Source organism: Neodiprion virginianus, chromosome 5 (genome assembly GCF_021901495.1).
Source record: "Neodiprion virginianus isolate iyNeoVirg1 chromosome 5, iyNeoVirg1.1, whole genome shotgun sequence".
NCBI classification, from domain to species: Eukaryota; Metazoa; Arthropoda; class Insecta; order Hymenoptera; family Diprionidae; genus Neodiprion; species Neodiprion virginianus.
In genome coordinates, this window is record NC_060881.1 from 15632031 (window position 1) to 15646841 (window position 14811).

Sequence of the window (14811 nt, forward strand, 5' to 3'; positions counted from 1 at the left end):
TTTCATTTGATGTGTATATTTTTGATACTTGAATAGCGGGTCAGTAAGGTATGCACATTTTTAAACAAAATCACGGGATTTTCATCAACAATTTTTCCGTGGTTTTCTAAGCTCAGGTTTTCCGGATTTTCGAAGTCTGAATCGAATTTTTCATAGTATTTGGGGTTTTTGGAGTCTAGGTTAGCTGTTTTGTGGTTTCCAGGAAAAAATACAACGGAGAAAATAATTATCACTTAAAAATATACATTGAGTTTCGCATATCAAAACAAATACAAGAAAACAAAGGCGCTTTTTGACAAGTTGTCGTCATTTAACCTTTACTGTACACACGTCAAAATGATTCAATACAATACACACAGAGTGGATTACACCCCAACATCAAAACTGTGTCTAGATCAATACTTTTTCGTGTGCTGCTCCATAGAAAATTTACAATGTTTTTTGAACGTTTTAAGGAGGAATCATGATATGCTAACGATATTTTTCATTGTACCTCCGTGACAAAAAATTATAGGATAAAAAAACCGCGAGTAATCAGTTTTGTTTTGTTTTTTTAGAAAAAAAATCATATCTCGTAGTTTATAATTTTTTTAAAAATTTTTTCAGGTTTTGAATTATGATACGTTTCCCTCTCAGAAAAAATAGTTTCTACATGTGAGCTTCAAAAAAGGTATTCGTTTCAGCATATGAAAGAAAACACGTGAAAAATGAAGCCTGTAACAAGTAGAGTAATCAACGGTACTATCGAAAAAAAAAAAAAAAAAACTCCAAGCGTGGTAAATAATTTTTATTTTAGTTTTTAATGGAAATAATGAAAATATTCGAGTGCTCGAATTCGAATATTATACATTTTTTAAAAACCACACAATATCGTCAGTTAAACGTGAAAAAAAGATTTTGACTTCTCACAGTGATACTTACTATATTTCTTCGAAAAAACACTAAAAAGAAATACACAAAAATATTTTGTGAATTAGTTTTGCATATTTTGCGTAATTTTTCACAAAATAATTAATCGATACACACGGGGTCTCATTCACCCTAAGCAAAAAAATGGTATTTTCCGGATCAGATTTCAGGAGCAAATGACACCGAATGAGTGCCGGTAATGACTCTGACAATTAGTTGGTGGTAGTTGTTGATACATGGTGCTACAATGGTCATTTTCAACACACACAAACACGCGCGCGCGCTTTGTTGACTTGCTTTGGATAAACCAAAAATTTTCTCTAGGTGCGCAAATGTTGGGTACCTCCTGTTGACCTAGAATAATGAAATTTGGAGAGAAGCAAAGTCTCACAGCATAAGCAAAGGATAAAATCCGAAAACAGTTCATTTGTAGTTATGTCACATAAAAAAAAATAATTAAGTTTGTACAGAATCCTCAGAACGCGAGTTCTACTCGCACTTATCCGGTTTTTTTTATATATCCTTTACCACAACTGATGATTTTGAACAGTTGCGAAATACATACCTACTAACCAACAGTGCCTAAAAAGTTCAATGCAAAATATTAATTTGATATTGCAAAACGAATGAGCCCCCTGGGAAAATTTGCAATTTTCCTTAACATTCGTCATCAGGGCTTGTCCGTTTGAATACTGAATTATGATATTGTTACAAAGGGTGAAATCACCCGTTTTGCCCCCTCTTTAATGATCTAGTAGTCAGCATAGATAAAAGACGTTTATAAACCTCTTTTGTCTTTAAAAAGAATAAGGTTGCTGCGCCAACCAACATTATTGTAAAAACAGTCTTGTTTCAGACTTTAAACAAGAAACACGTATCTTGCATTAAAAGCATTTATCACGATATTTTATTCACGCTCTTGATTTCTTTTGATTTGATAATAAGTAAACTCGCTGATCCATATTTTATTAACGTAACGTCCAAAACGTTACAATATAAAGCTCGGGACTCACTTTAGTCCTGTCAGTAGGGATAAAAAAGACCTTTGCCCTACAAAAGGTGGTGCAGTACTAATTTTGAAATATGTCGTTTAGGTTTGTACTCTGGTGAAAAATTCACGTTTGTGACCTCGAGGAGTGGTCGCTCGGGCCGCCATCTTGGATGAAAGGTGCTAAAATCTGTTTTTTTCAATATAATACTTCAACAGTTGATCCTACGACTAAAAACGTTCAATACAAACTTGAAGAGAATAAAATTTCACACATTTTTTGTTTTAACAGTTCTTTTGTAAGTCTCACATGTATCGAGTTATAGCAGCGTAAGATGAAAATTTGTTTACAAGATCGTCAAATTAGTTTTTTCTTGGTAAATTTCGAAAGAACAACTAACATTATATTATTTTTACCGCTTTTCCACACCAAAATAATGGCACAATGTATTCCAAATGAAAAGCAAATTCAATCTTGCAACTTTACCCCCAACGAAGGATGCTACACGACATCATGCGTTTAGAACGTATCACCAGGTTTAGAAATGGTATGGAACCTAAAAAACTTGGCACCAACGGGCTTACTCCATTAACAATGACAAAGTGACCAGCACCCGAGACCTTATTGAATTTCATTTCATGCAAGTGCAAGAAAGGATGCGGTGGAGCATGTGGCTGCAGGAAAGCTGGGTTGAAGTGCTCTATTGTGTGCGGATTTTATAATGGTGAATTATGCGAGAATGCGCCAGAAGTTATCATCGAGAGTGAGAACGAAGATGAAACAATATCAATAGAAGCACAATTTCGTCTGGGTACAGACAATGAGTTAAAAGATGCCATTGAGGACGAAAACTATAACGAAGACATCAACATCAACCAACCCGGGCCGTCAAAAATGAGAAAAAAATGATATAATAATAATGATAAATGATATAATTGCGAACATAGATTAAACTTTCGGCTCAGGCGCTAATTTCGTTTTAAAAATCGCGAAACTGGGAATTTGGTGGATTAGGCCTACTGGGGATACCACAATAAAAAAATCGCGCCATTTACTCTACCTCAGATTGGTATGGAAATGAGTTTTTAAAGTTATCATAATTAAAAATGAAAAATAATTGAAAATTGTAAAATTGACCATTTTGTAAACAAATTTTCATCGTTACGCTGCTATAACTCAAATGTCAATACATGTGTGACTTACAAATAAAATGTTAAAACAAAAAATATGTGAAATTTTGTTTTCTTCAAGTTCGCGTTGAATGTTTTTAGTCGTAGGATCAATCGTTGATGCATTATACTGAAAAAAAAAGATTTTTGCACCTTTCATCCAAGATGGCGGCCCAGGCGACCACTCCTCGAGGTCACAAACTTGGATTTTTCATCAGAGTACAAACCTAAACAACATGTTTCAAAATTGTTACTACACCACCTTTTGTAGGATAAAAATCCTCACTGACTGGACTACTTACCAGGGAACACATATCGCCACTTTATAAGCACGGATTGTTTCGGAATTCCGAACTTCATGCGCCACATTTCAACGTCACAAGCATTGTATATATCTCCAACAGACGATACTATTGTTCAGCACATAAATCATATATTAGTTAATCGTACAATTAAGGGATATCTTCCGATCATTTGTTCAAGTATTTTAGAAAAACACAATTTTGGAGCGTACTCCACTTCGATTTCATTACGTTTCATGGTCCGGAAATGTTCAGTGGGCTGTCGGGGGTGATTTCGGCCGCAAGAGATGATGTTTCGGACAGCTATATCGAGCTGGAACCGCCACATTCGGGAATCGACATATCTCCAATGAAATAAATAAGGGCTAATTCAAGGCTAATTGAATTGCTCTATTTTCAAATTAATTAATCGAGGTTTGAGAAAAAAAAAAATTCGGCGGTGCCACCTCAAGATAAATTCGGAACCACCACCACAAAAACAACGGGAACAAAGTGAAATTTTGAAAAAGTTTTGAGACTAGAATTAAAGCCTACTTAAAGGCTCATTAAATATCCTATCTTCAAATTAATTGCTTGAGGTTTTTGAAACAAAAATCCTTGGTGGTGCCACCTTGCGATAAACCTGGAATCACCATATCAAAAACAACGAAATAAAAAAAAATAATTCGTAAAACCATTCTGGCCAAAGTTAAAGGCTCATTAAAGCTTTTAGGAATCCTCGATTAAAACATTTTTTGAATGCTACCCTTAGGCATGAACACCTCCCCGAACTCGAAACATCAGTGTAACTGTTGGAGGGAACAAGTTAGAGGGTTCCGAAATCTTTAAAAAAAGCTGCTCCCCCCCCCCCCCCCCCCGACTTGCTCAAAACAATTTGAAAAAATCATAGATTAAAGAGCTATTTATGAGCTCTGCAGTGCCATAAACTGCGATTTTCGAGCTCGTCTCTGTTACGAAAAAATCAATTTTAAAAAGTGGGGCGGTGGACAGCTTACCGGAAAACTAGCCCGCCCAGGGTAAAAAAAATCTTTTTTAATTATTTTAACCAGGTAAGAGTTAGAAGCTAATTAGAAGGCCCTGATGTACGTTGGAAATAATGTCGTAGAACCAAACTCTATAGATATATACACGCCCAATCGCAAAGAGAAAAACAAAAAATTAAAAATGATGAGTACTGATATGTTGAGTCATTTAAGAGCTTTTGAATACCGGTGGTGACAAGTTTTATTTTCAACCCATGGTGACAAACAGCAAAAAACTACCCTTAAATTCATCGCAGGAAATTCTGTTTTACGGCAAGACGTTCAGCGATTTAACAGCTAATAGGATATGCATAATTTGATTTTTGAGCTATCCCCCCCCCCCCCGACCTGGCCATGCTCAGATTTGTTTTCGATCATCAGAAAACTATCCTTGTAATTTATCGCAGCGAATTATTTTTTCAGCAAAATATTGAGTGATTTGAGAGTTTACAGGGTGTGCATGATTCGATTTTTAAGCTACTCCCCCCCAACCTCGCCCTGCTCCGATTTTTTTTCGATCATCAGAGAACAACCCTTAAAATTCATCGCAGCAAATTCTTTTTGAGCTAACAGGATATGCATGATTCGATTTTATGTTTTGTTTTCAACGCTGTATGAGGTGGATCGGCATATTCAAGCGTGTCCTGCCGTTATTGAAAGATCGAAAATCATATGTACGAGTTGACCGCTGGGAAAGTAGATGAATTTTAGGAATTTATATCTTGACAACCGATCATTCAATTCGATTGGGATTCATTTTATTGAAAAGTATGTAGATTGGGCTTAATTTAAATTTTTTTAAATTTTCATCAGAATCTATTGATGAGAAGCATTACTATTGACAAAAACGTCAACCATTTCGCTAGGTAACATGTCTTGCAGTTCCTACGATTCATGACATGTCACCGAGCGAAATTTACTGTCAATAACAATCCTTCCAATTAATCGATTATATACAAATGATGCTCAACCTATACACTTTTAAATAAACAAGAAAAAAACAACGAATTGAATAATTGGTTACCGAGATGTAAGTTCCCAGAATTCACCCACTTCTTCAGCAGCTAGTATGATGACAATGAGTGAATATATGTGTAATCCTTGAAAATAAAACGGCCATTTTATTCGTATTTAAACAAAATACGAACGAACATTAAATCAATTTGTACATACACTCATGAGGTGGATGATTTATTCAAATCCAGAGGAAAATCTGGTTTCCATGTTCATTGGCAACGAATATGAGCAGGCGGTAAAAAATTAAGTAAGGTGTAGAAGATATAAAACTTGACGTACCCTAACAATACTTCAATCGGTATGTCAGCTGAAGTAATTGCGACTCAAAAATCAAATTATGCATAACCTAAATAAAAAGAATTAGCTGCGATGAATTTTAAGGGAAGTTTTTTTTCTGTTTGTCACTAAGGGTTGAAAATTAAAAATTGTCACCACCGGTATTCAAAAGCTCTTAAATCTCTTGAACCTCTTAAAAACATGCCAGCACTCATCATTTTTAATTATAATTTTTTTTTGTTTTATCGTCGCGATTGGACGTGAATATATCCATAGAGGTTGTTCTATGACATTATTTACAACGTATATCAGGAGCTCCTAATTAGCTCCTAAAACTCACGTGGTCAAAATAATTAATAAAGTTTTACTTTTTACCCTGGGTGGGCTAGTTTTCCAGTAAACCCCCCCCCCCTCCTCACCGTTTTAAAATTGATCTTCTCGTAACAGAGATGAGCTCAAAAATTTACGGTTACGGCATTGCAGAGCTCATAAATAGCTCTTTAACTTATGAATTTTTCAAGTTTTGTTGAGCAAGTGGGGGGGGGGGGTCAGCTTTACGGAGGTGGTTCCGAAAGGCGCCAAAGTCGTTCTCGAATTAAAGGCTCTCGATACACTGCCCACGCGAATCAAATGCTCCACCCCCAAGGGGGAAAACCACCCCCGAACTCGGAAAATCGGTGTGACTCTTTAATGGAACACGTTACACGGTTCCCAGAGGTGTCAAAACTACTCCAGAATTAAAGGCTCCCGATCACCGCCTGTGTGTATTAAATACTCCGCCCGTAAAGGGGGGAACCACCCACGAACTCGAAAAAACGGTGTAACTGTCGGACGGAGGAAGTCAGCGTGTTTCGAAAAGCTACTTGACTGCCATTAGTAACCACGAAACACAAATACAATTCACCATCTAACAAAACAGATTTATATATATATATATATATATTATGTTATTGGTGATCGGTCAATTAAGAAAACGTAATTTTAGTTAACGTTTCGACCCGGATATGGGCCCTCCTCAGAACGATTTATTTAAAAACTGTCAAAAAAACAAACAAAAGGAAAATAGGACTTAAAAAATTAACAATGGTACTAATAGTAATCGGACATAAATATTGCAGAAGTAACATTCCCAGAGACAATAAACATTGTTGATAGTAAGAACCTTATGAATAATTATGATAAGGATGTTTTTTGATGTTATTTACCTTTTGAGTTAAGTAGGTGTAATAAGATGTAGTCTATTTCACAATAACAATTGGCGGAAACTGTGTTCTTTTTAGTGACGGTAGACAATGTCAATCTTCCAGTTGTTTTTTTTTGTAGGAGTTAAAGGTTGGTAGTCATTTATTTAATTTAGCATTCTTACTCATCAAAACAGATTTATATTGATTGATTCCTGGTTCTGTCCATAAGAGTATCCTGGTGCATCGGTATGCAGTGTTATTGGAATAGGTGTCGATACTTTTGAAAATTGCTTATCGCTCACAAATTTGTTGCACCAATATGTTTCGCTTTTTTCTACATCAGAAATCGGCAATTATGGTCATTTCAGGCACATTTTGAATATATATTATCAATTGTCTACAAATTGTAAATATAGTTCCATAGAATTGAAGTGATTCGTCGAATCGATATTAGTTGTGCGTACAATTATCGATGAATTATTATTAATATTTACACCATTGAAGATTTTCAATATTTTGAAAATGTGATTCAAATTAATCAATTTTGAATCAAATTGTGAGTAATAAATTGCTTACGTTGAATCTCCCTTTTTCAGAGAATTCATCAATCAGTCAAGAACAAATGAAATTTTTTTCAATCATTCTACTTATTGGAAAGTCTATTACTAATTTTTCTGAAAACTGGTCGATTAATGAGGAATATTTTGCCAATTATTCACAAAATGAGTAATGCGAGATGGGAAATTGCAAATTTGTATAGAAATAGACATTTAATAAAAAATGAATTGCTAATAATTTAAAAAATTAGTAATGTGAAAGTCGGAATTGCTAGTTTTCGTAAAAATGCTCAATTAATAAAGAATAATTTGCGAATTATCCTAAGAAAATTTGAATCCGAGGGTGGATCACCTCGTTGCGGGTGGAGTATTTAATTCGCACCAGCCGTGTTTGGGAGCCTTTAAGGGGTTAGGTGGGTTTCAAAAGCTCAAAATAGGTACATTTTTATGAATTTTGTTTATTTAATCAAAAGAATATTTCATTCCATCAATTTAACACATAAAAGATACATATTTTATAAGTAGTTTGTGAAATTTTCATTGAAAAATATTGAAAATTAAGGCGTGGACACGTCGTCTGCTATGACCCCTCAAAAAAAAGTTCTCTCGGCGTAGTCAGGATAACTCATGACAGATTCATCTGAAATGCAAAAACCAAAAATTTTCTGTTAGTAGATGCTTAAAACTCATGCTTGGACGAAGGAAAAAAAAAAAAAAAAAATTACATTTTTGGCGGCGTTGAAAACAAAAAACCCTTATTTTGAGTAAAATTTGCACCCTTCATGGCCTTGAAAAATTACTTGGAATAGAAAAAAAAAATTCCTTGGTTCAAGCACGAGATAATGTTATTTTGAAGAAGTATGCAAAATTTGAAAGAGATCGGTTCATATGTTTTCCAGAAATCGTGACTACCGATTTCAAAAATGTAGTTTCGAGAAAAACGCGATTGAAGATTTACATTCAAATAACATGTAAATAATCGTACTTACACCATATAATGATGCAAACCCACGTTTTTCTACGTGCCATCACCTGACACGGTAACATCTGTCGTATCTTCAACATTATTTTCATCACACGTTAATTTTTTTCTTGATTTGCAGCAGACAACAAAATTGATTCGGCAACAGTTATGACGCACTCATGTATTTTATCAACATAAAAATTGTACGTTGATGCATTCAAGAATTAGGAACTTATATCCATCAAACCACAGAATTTTTTACATCCGGCAAGTCCTAAGCCTAGTATTCGCATCACAAAAATAAACGAACAATAGCTAAGCAGCTGCCTCGATATACCTGCCTTCATATACCTGCGTCACGCTCGGTTATAGCCTGATGGGTGAAACATCCAAAGGCTATATCTCTTGGAATATGACTCGGATCGTTTTGAAATTTTAAAGGAATATTCTCAACATATTCAATTATAAGCAAAGCAAAAAAAAAAAAATTCGATTTTTTGAAATTTTGAAACCCACCTAACCCCTTAATTCCAGAGTAATTTGATACCTGTCGAGTTCGAGGGTGGTTCCCCCTTTGGGGATGGGCATTTATAATTCGCATAGGCAGTATATTGAGAGCCTTCCATTCCAGAGTTATTTTGACGCCTCTTGGAACCGTGTAACTTGTTCCACCAATGAATTACATAATTTTTTCGAGTTTGGCAGTAGCCCCCCCCCCCGAGGGTGGAGCATTCAATTCGCACGGGCAATGCATCGAGAGCCTTAAATTCCGAAGTCATTTTGACGCTTCTTGGAACTCTAACTTTGTCAAACAGCTACGGCGGCTTTTAGAATTCGGGGAGCGGGGGTCTCGCCTAACGGTGGCTTTCAAAAAATGTTTCATTAATGGACTCCTAGAGCCTTTAATGAGCGTTTAATTCTGGCGAGAACACTTGTTCGAAAATTGTTTTTCGATACAGTTGTTTTCGGCATGGCGATTCCAGGTTTATCTCGAGGTGGCACCGCCACAGGTTCTTTTCAAAAAGCGCGGAGCATTTATCTTGAAAATAGAGCATTCAAGTAGCCTTTATTTAGCCCTCAATTATTCTATAGGAGATATATCGATTTTCGAATGTGGCGGTTCCAGCTTGATATAACTGTTTCGGACTGGACTGTGGGGTTTTCGTAGAGCTCGTAAGAAGCATATATTCCTGGAACGCACTCTACTTTGATTCCGTTACGTGTCGCATTCCGGGGATGTTCGGTGAGCTGTCGGGGGTGCTTTCGGCCGCAAGGAACGGTTTTTCGAACTTGGCTGACGGGTTTTCAGAGAGCACATAAAAAGCACAGTGCGCCTTTCACTTCGATTAGGTAATGTGTTCAGTCATCGGGGTGCTGGGTTCGGTACAACTGAAACCCCTCCGGAAATTGATGATTCCAACTATACAGTTTGAGCACAAAAATCGCGTATTGGGCAAAAAAATTACATATTAATAGCACAAAATTTTGCTGTCAATAGAAGTTTGTTTCCCTATGGAGCGGGTACCAGCTTGACTGATCTTGATAAGCAGACTGAAGAATGAAAAATAATACTTTTATTGTTGTTTGACCGTTGACTGATGACTACTATAAGTAATCATAACCACACAATCTCAATTTGCCACTGGATGCAAAAGATTTTGGCAGCTCTTATGCAGCAACCGTCTCGAGTAAGTTGGCTTCGTAGATACGGGCGAGAATATTATCGCTGACCAATAAAGTTCAATTATCTTATGCATGCGCAATCAATCTCTCAACCTGCTAACTTTCACCATTTCCTCTCGGTATAAAAGGTGGCCACTCGTCAACAAAATCCGGGAAGTCAGGGATTCGTGAGATTTTAAATGATTCAGAGAATTGAGTGACGTTATGGAAGGAGACAGAATAAAGTTACCCTTGTGGACGACAGCCAAATTCTAAGAATAATTTCTCTGCCACGTTCAGGTCTCCATAACTATCAAACAAATCATAGACATGTTTTTGCTAACGATTTGTTCGAAGCTTTATTCGTTAAATACCTAAACTGGCAATACTAGTTCAAATTTCCAGAATTCCCTGACGCTTCCTTGATCTTTACAATCTTCAGATTCAGAACCCTATGCTGATTTATGTATCTACGAGAATCTCATAAGAGTTACAGAACTTGAGGAAACATAATTAATTATCAACCTGAAATTGGTATTTATAAATGGCTAAAAGTGCATTGTTAAATTAATGGGCATATAACATTACAAACTTCAACCTTCTAAGTTTTCCACGTTGTTTCACACAGTAGATGCCCAGAAAATTTAACTTTAAGGAACTATTTCTACATATTCAGTACAAATTTTAATGAGGTCTTGCATCTGTGTAAATCACTGACTTGCAGGACTTGTTAAACAAGTTTGGTAGTTGAAAATAAATACTCTTTCGGCAATTTTATTATGAGATGGTCGCAGATGTTTATTAGAGTATTACAATCGTGAGCTACGATTACCTCGAACATGCAACCGATAAAAAAAAAATATTATAAATAAGTGCTCAGATAACGGTTTTTCATTTTGATTCACTGTAAAACGATGAGATGTCCAGTATGTTGATTGGAATTCACTCTTTGATGAGTTATTTTATTCAGAAGACCATTCTCTACTATCTCACTACATCAGTTTTATTCTATATCAAATTGGCATTGCTAAATATTTGATTTTCCAAAACTACACTGATAATGATTTTAATCAACAAATAGTATTATTGAATTTACCACAGAAAGAGAAAAATATCTGTTTCTCTGAATTTGTAATAAATAGTTTACCAAACTAAATAAGAGATTGGACGCTTTCCTTCAAGCTGACACAAAGCGACAGAGTGTTATAGCCAAATGCACTCCGGCACAGTGTAGGGGTGCTGTTGAAACAGCTTTTGAGCTGTGTCAACTGAGTGTAACTTGCTGTTTTTGGAACGCACCATGTCAGACACTGTGTCGTACTGTGCTGACAGATTCCATTAACAAAAAGCTCCCACAGAGAGTTGAAATTGAACAAGGCTACTGAATTTTTCAGTTCTGGAATGGTTAAAAAAAAAAAAAAAAAAAATGCACGTTCTTTTCCATGATATTAGTATCTTTTTCTTTTGCAAGTTTAGGGTAAACACGTATGGATGTAATAATTTGACAAAAACTCAGTATGTGACCAGCTTGCAACAAAATTATCAAAAAATACTTATTCGTTATCAATTTTAAAACCTCTTCAAGTTTCAGCATCGAGGAAAAGTTCTGCATTCATACCTGTCATGTAGTTATCAGGTATCTTGATCTTGACTTTGGTGTTCAAATCCATACATTTCTCTTCTAAATCAGAGGTAATACCTAATTCAAGTACTTCAAGTTTTTGCATCTGTGCTTTGCGCTTTGTTCTCTTCTTTGTTTGTTTGTTTGATTTTTTTTTCGATTCAACCCCGCAGCCAATCTGATGTTTAACAGATTCCAACATCTCCTCAGAATTATATTTTGCATGCCCATTACTACTATCACCATTGTCATCATTATCAGTAACAATGTTTTGCTCGTCATTAAAGTACATGACTGAATCGTCAATGTAATTCTCTGACAATTGGCACTCTAGCATCCCTTCTTCTTGACTTTGCTCTTCCTTTGGAAAACCCATAGTCTTTTCGACATAATTCAAATCGACGCGCCCCATTTGCACACTTGGTTTTGTCTCGGTAATCAAATTGCGGAGTGAACTTTGCGCCTGATTAGTTTTTTCAAAAAAATCACTGCACTGATCAAGCTGCACGCAACAGTCTAAGCACACCGCAAGCGGTAGGCTGTCGTTGATCACAACCTGCGAAAATAAGTCATGTCGGAACATGGCAAACAGGGAATGGGTATTGAAAAAAAAAATGTAAGTAATTTGATTCTACTTTTACTTTTAACATTGCTTTGCTTTTTCCCTCAACACTTGGCTTTTTTGTTTCACATTATCGAGGATAGCCGAAATACATAGTATCGAAGTTAGTAATGTTATTGCAACAACGCATGCCAGGAAAAACCAATAACAGCAACTTTAGGATACTTTGAAATTCTGCGAACGAGAGTAAAGCAAAATATACTGTAATTTTTATAACTTGACAAATGGAAAGTGTATCTTCAATTGGAAAATAGTGTTGTTTTCCCCATTCTTACATGTTACATTGACGTTACTAACTTCAGCTTTATCTAAGTAGAATTTAACTACAAAGTACCTGAATTTGAAGACACTTCAATATCTTCAACTCGATTCCCAACTTCTGACCTTCAGCGTCGTAAATACCAATAAGCTTGTCCTTAGCTTCGGCACAGAGTCGACACAAATCAGCACCAGACATTATTATTCAAATCAAGTCCTTAGTCTCGACGTTGGACGATGGCAGAGAATTTGTTGAACTGAAGCGATATTTAAGTCGTTATTATATCACCCAGAGAACTGTCAAACTGTCATAGGAAACCGCATTATTTGCGGTTAGAACAGGCAAACACGTTGAAAATCCTGTTGTAAACAAAAGACGATCGGAGACGCTGCTGGTGCTCTCACCGTTCCTGGACCACGCCAACTATCCATTTTGCTACTCACGATTAGCGAATGAATTTTTTCTTTCAACTATATTCGTTGTAACGACAGTCACAGACAATTATTTAAACAATGGCATAGGACAACGTAGTATATTTCATAATTACAGCTGCACTTGAAATACCGTCGATCCGGAAGCGAGTTTCTAACGACATCATGAAGATTTGGGCTATGTTTACACGACAAAGACTTGCGGTGCGTTCCGAAATTAGCTGACAGTCACTGTTGCCAAGTGCCAAGTAAAACACATCACTATATCAGTATTCAAAAATCTCTTAAATATTACAAACTCGGAAACAAGGAGGATTAGGTAGAGCGGAAGGTTCGCGAGTGAGTGTGAGTATAAAAGCATATACTACAGGCGAATACGTGTTGGTGTGGATGTTGGTGTTTTCAATGTGCTGAGCAAGCCAGGTAGCATCTCATGTAGCATCCGATCATGCAAGACCATGGTCGGCAGCACTTTGCGGCCGAATTATGCAAGGTTGATGCATGTTTCTGTGGAACAGGTGATCTTGCAGATAAACCATACGGATCTGTCGAATGACACTCGCTACAATATATTAAAGTGTTGAGTGAAAACGTGTTCATCATACCTGCCAAAAATGGTACACGAATGTGGGGTGCAGGGCTGCAAGAAAAACTCCCGTATGTACCCACGTCACACATATTTTTATACTCCGCGAGATCCGAAAATGTAAGTATTCAACGACGAATGACATAACCTACTCCAGTTCACTCGATCGCGCTTTGTTTTTTAATACAGCAGTATGTACTGCTTTAGTAATCTATTTTGTGTACAATACAGACGTGCAAAATGGCTATCATTTGCTGGTGTTGAAAAACCTGATGAAACATGAATTGCATATGGGTCAAATCTCATTCAGAAGCTAGGTTCTTGCGACGAGAATTGAAAGAAGAAAGCAAAATATAGACTGCGGCTCATGCTCAGCAGAGATAAAAAAATTAAAAAATTTAGAGCCAAAAAAAAATAAGAATAAATAGAGATTAATAAGAAGAAAAGATTAATTCTGTAAATATTGTAAATACCAAAACTGTAGATAGTGTAAATAACGTAGATATTGAAACGGACTCGCGTTTCAAAATAACATGTGGGTTCGTGAGCTTAGTTAGCAAATCAATCAAAGGCGAAAATTAAATGTTGAAAAAAACTGCTTTTAATGCAAGTGAATGTTTTCAGTTTAACATCCGAAACAAGACTGTTTTTACAGTAATACCGGTTGACGCAGCAACCTTATTTATTTTATGGCATTTGAAATATTACGTGTCTTTTATCTGTGATGACTACTAGATCGTTAGAGAGGGAAATAGAACGGCGGGTTACTGACTCGTCCCCCAACTCACCAGAGGCGCTGCGAAACTTGCTACGAAATTATACATGGGCGCCTTATAGCACCTTCCACTATACCTAATCCTCTTTGCTCAAAAATCTGTAGTATTCGATAAAACATTGACAATCTGTACAATAATTAGATTGCGAAAGAAAACTCGTACAGCGACAGAGAAAAACTGTAGTAATTTGTTTGTTATAAATATTTTTTATTTCTTGAAAAACTCTCTTTTGCACTTATGTAAAATCCCCAACTACAAAATCCTATCAGTAAAAATGCCTAAGGTAATGTGAACTAGCGGCTGTCGGCAACAAAAACTGTAACAAGACGTTTTCGGATATTATTCGAGTTTCGTCGATGGATCTGACAGAAAATCGTTACACCAGTTCTAATAGTTCAATCGCTAATTCACCAATCGTTATCCCCTGGGGACGATCTTCTTCGAATTGATTCCGAATGATGGGAC

The 14811-nt window shown here is 36.2% G+C and overlaps 1 protein-coding gene across 4 annotated transcripts in view; it reads right to left on the reverse strand.

Annotated features, from left to right (window-relative positions):
* Positions 1-13164, reverse strand: part of LOC124306077 (zinc finger protein interacting with ribonucleoprotein K-like) — a 139979-nt gene extending 126815 nt beyond the window's left edge. For all 4 annotated transcript variants that reach the window (XM_046766224.1, XM_046766225.1, XM_046766223.1 and 1 more), the window contains exons 1-2: positions 12629-13164; positions 11670-12228 (exon numbers count right to left, since the gene is read on the reverse strand). In XM_046766224.1, coding sequence (XP_046622180.1) covers positions 11670-12228; positions 12629-12751 — 682 coding nt within the window. In that variant the 5' untranslated portion in view covers positions 12752-13164. The remainder of the gene's footprint in view (positions 1-11669; positions 12229-12628) is intronic.
* Between the last annotated feature and the right edge of the window lie 1647 nt (positions 13165-14811).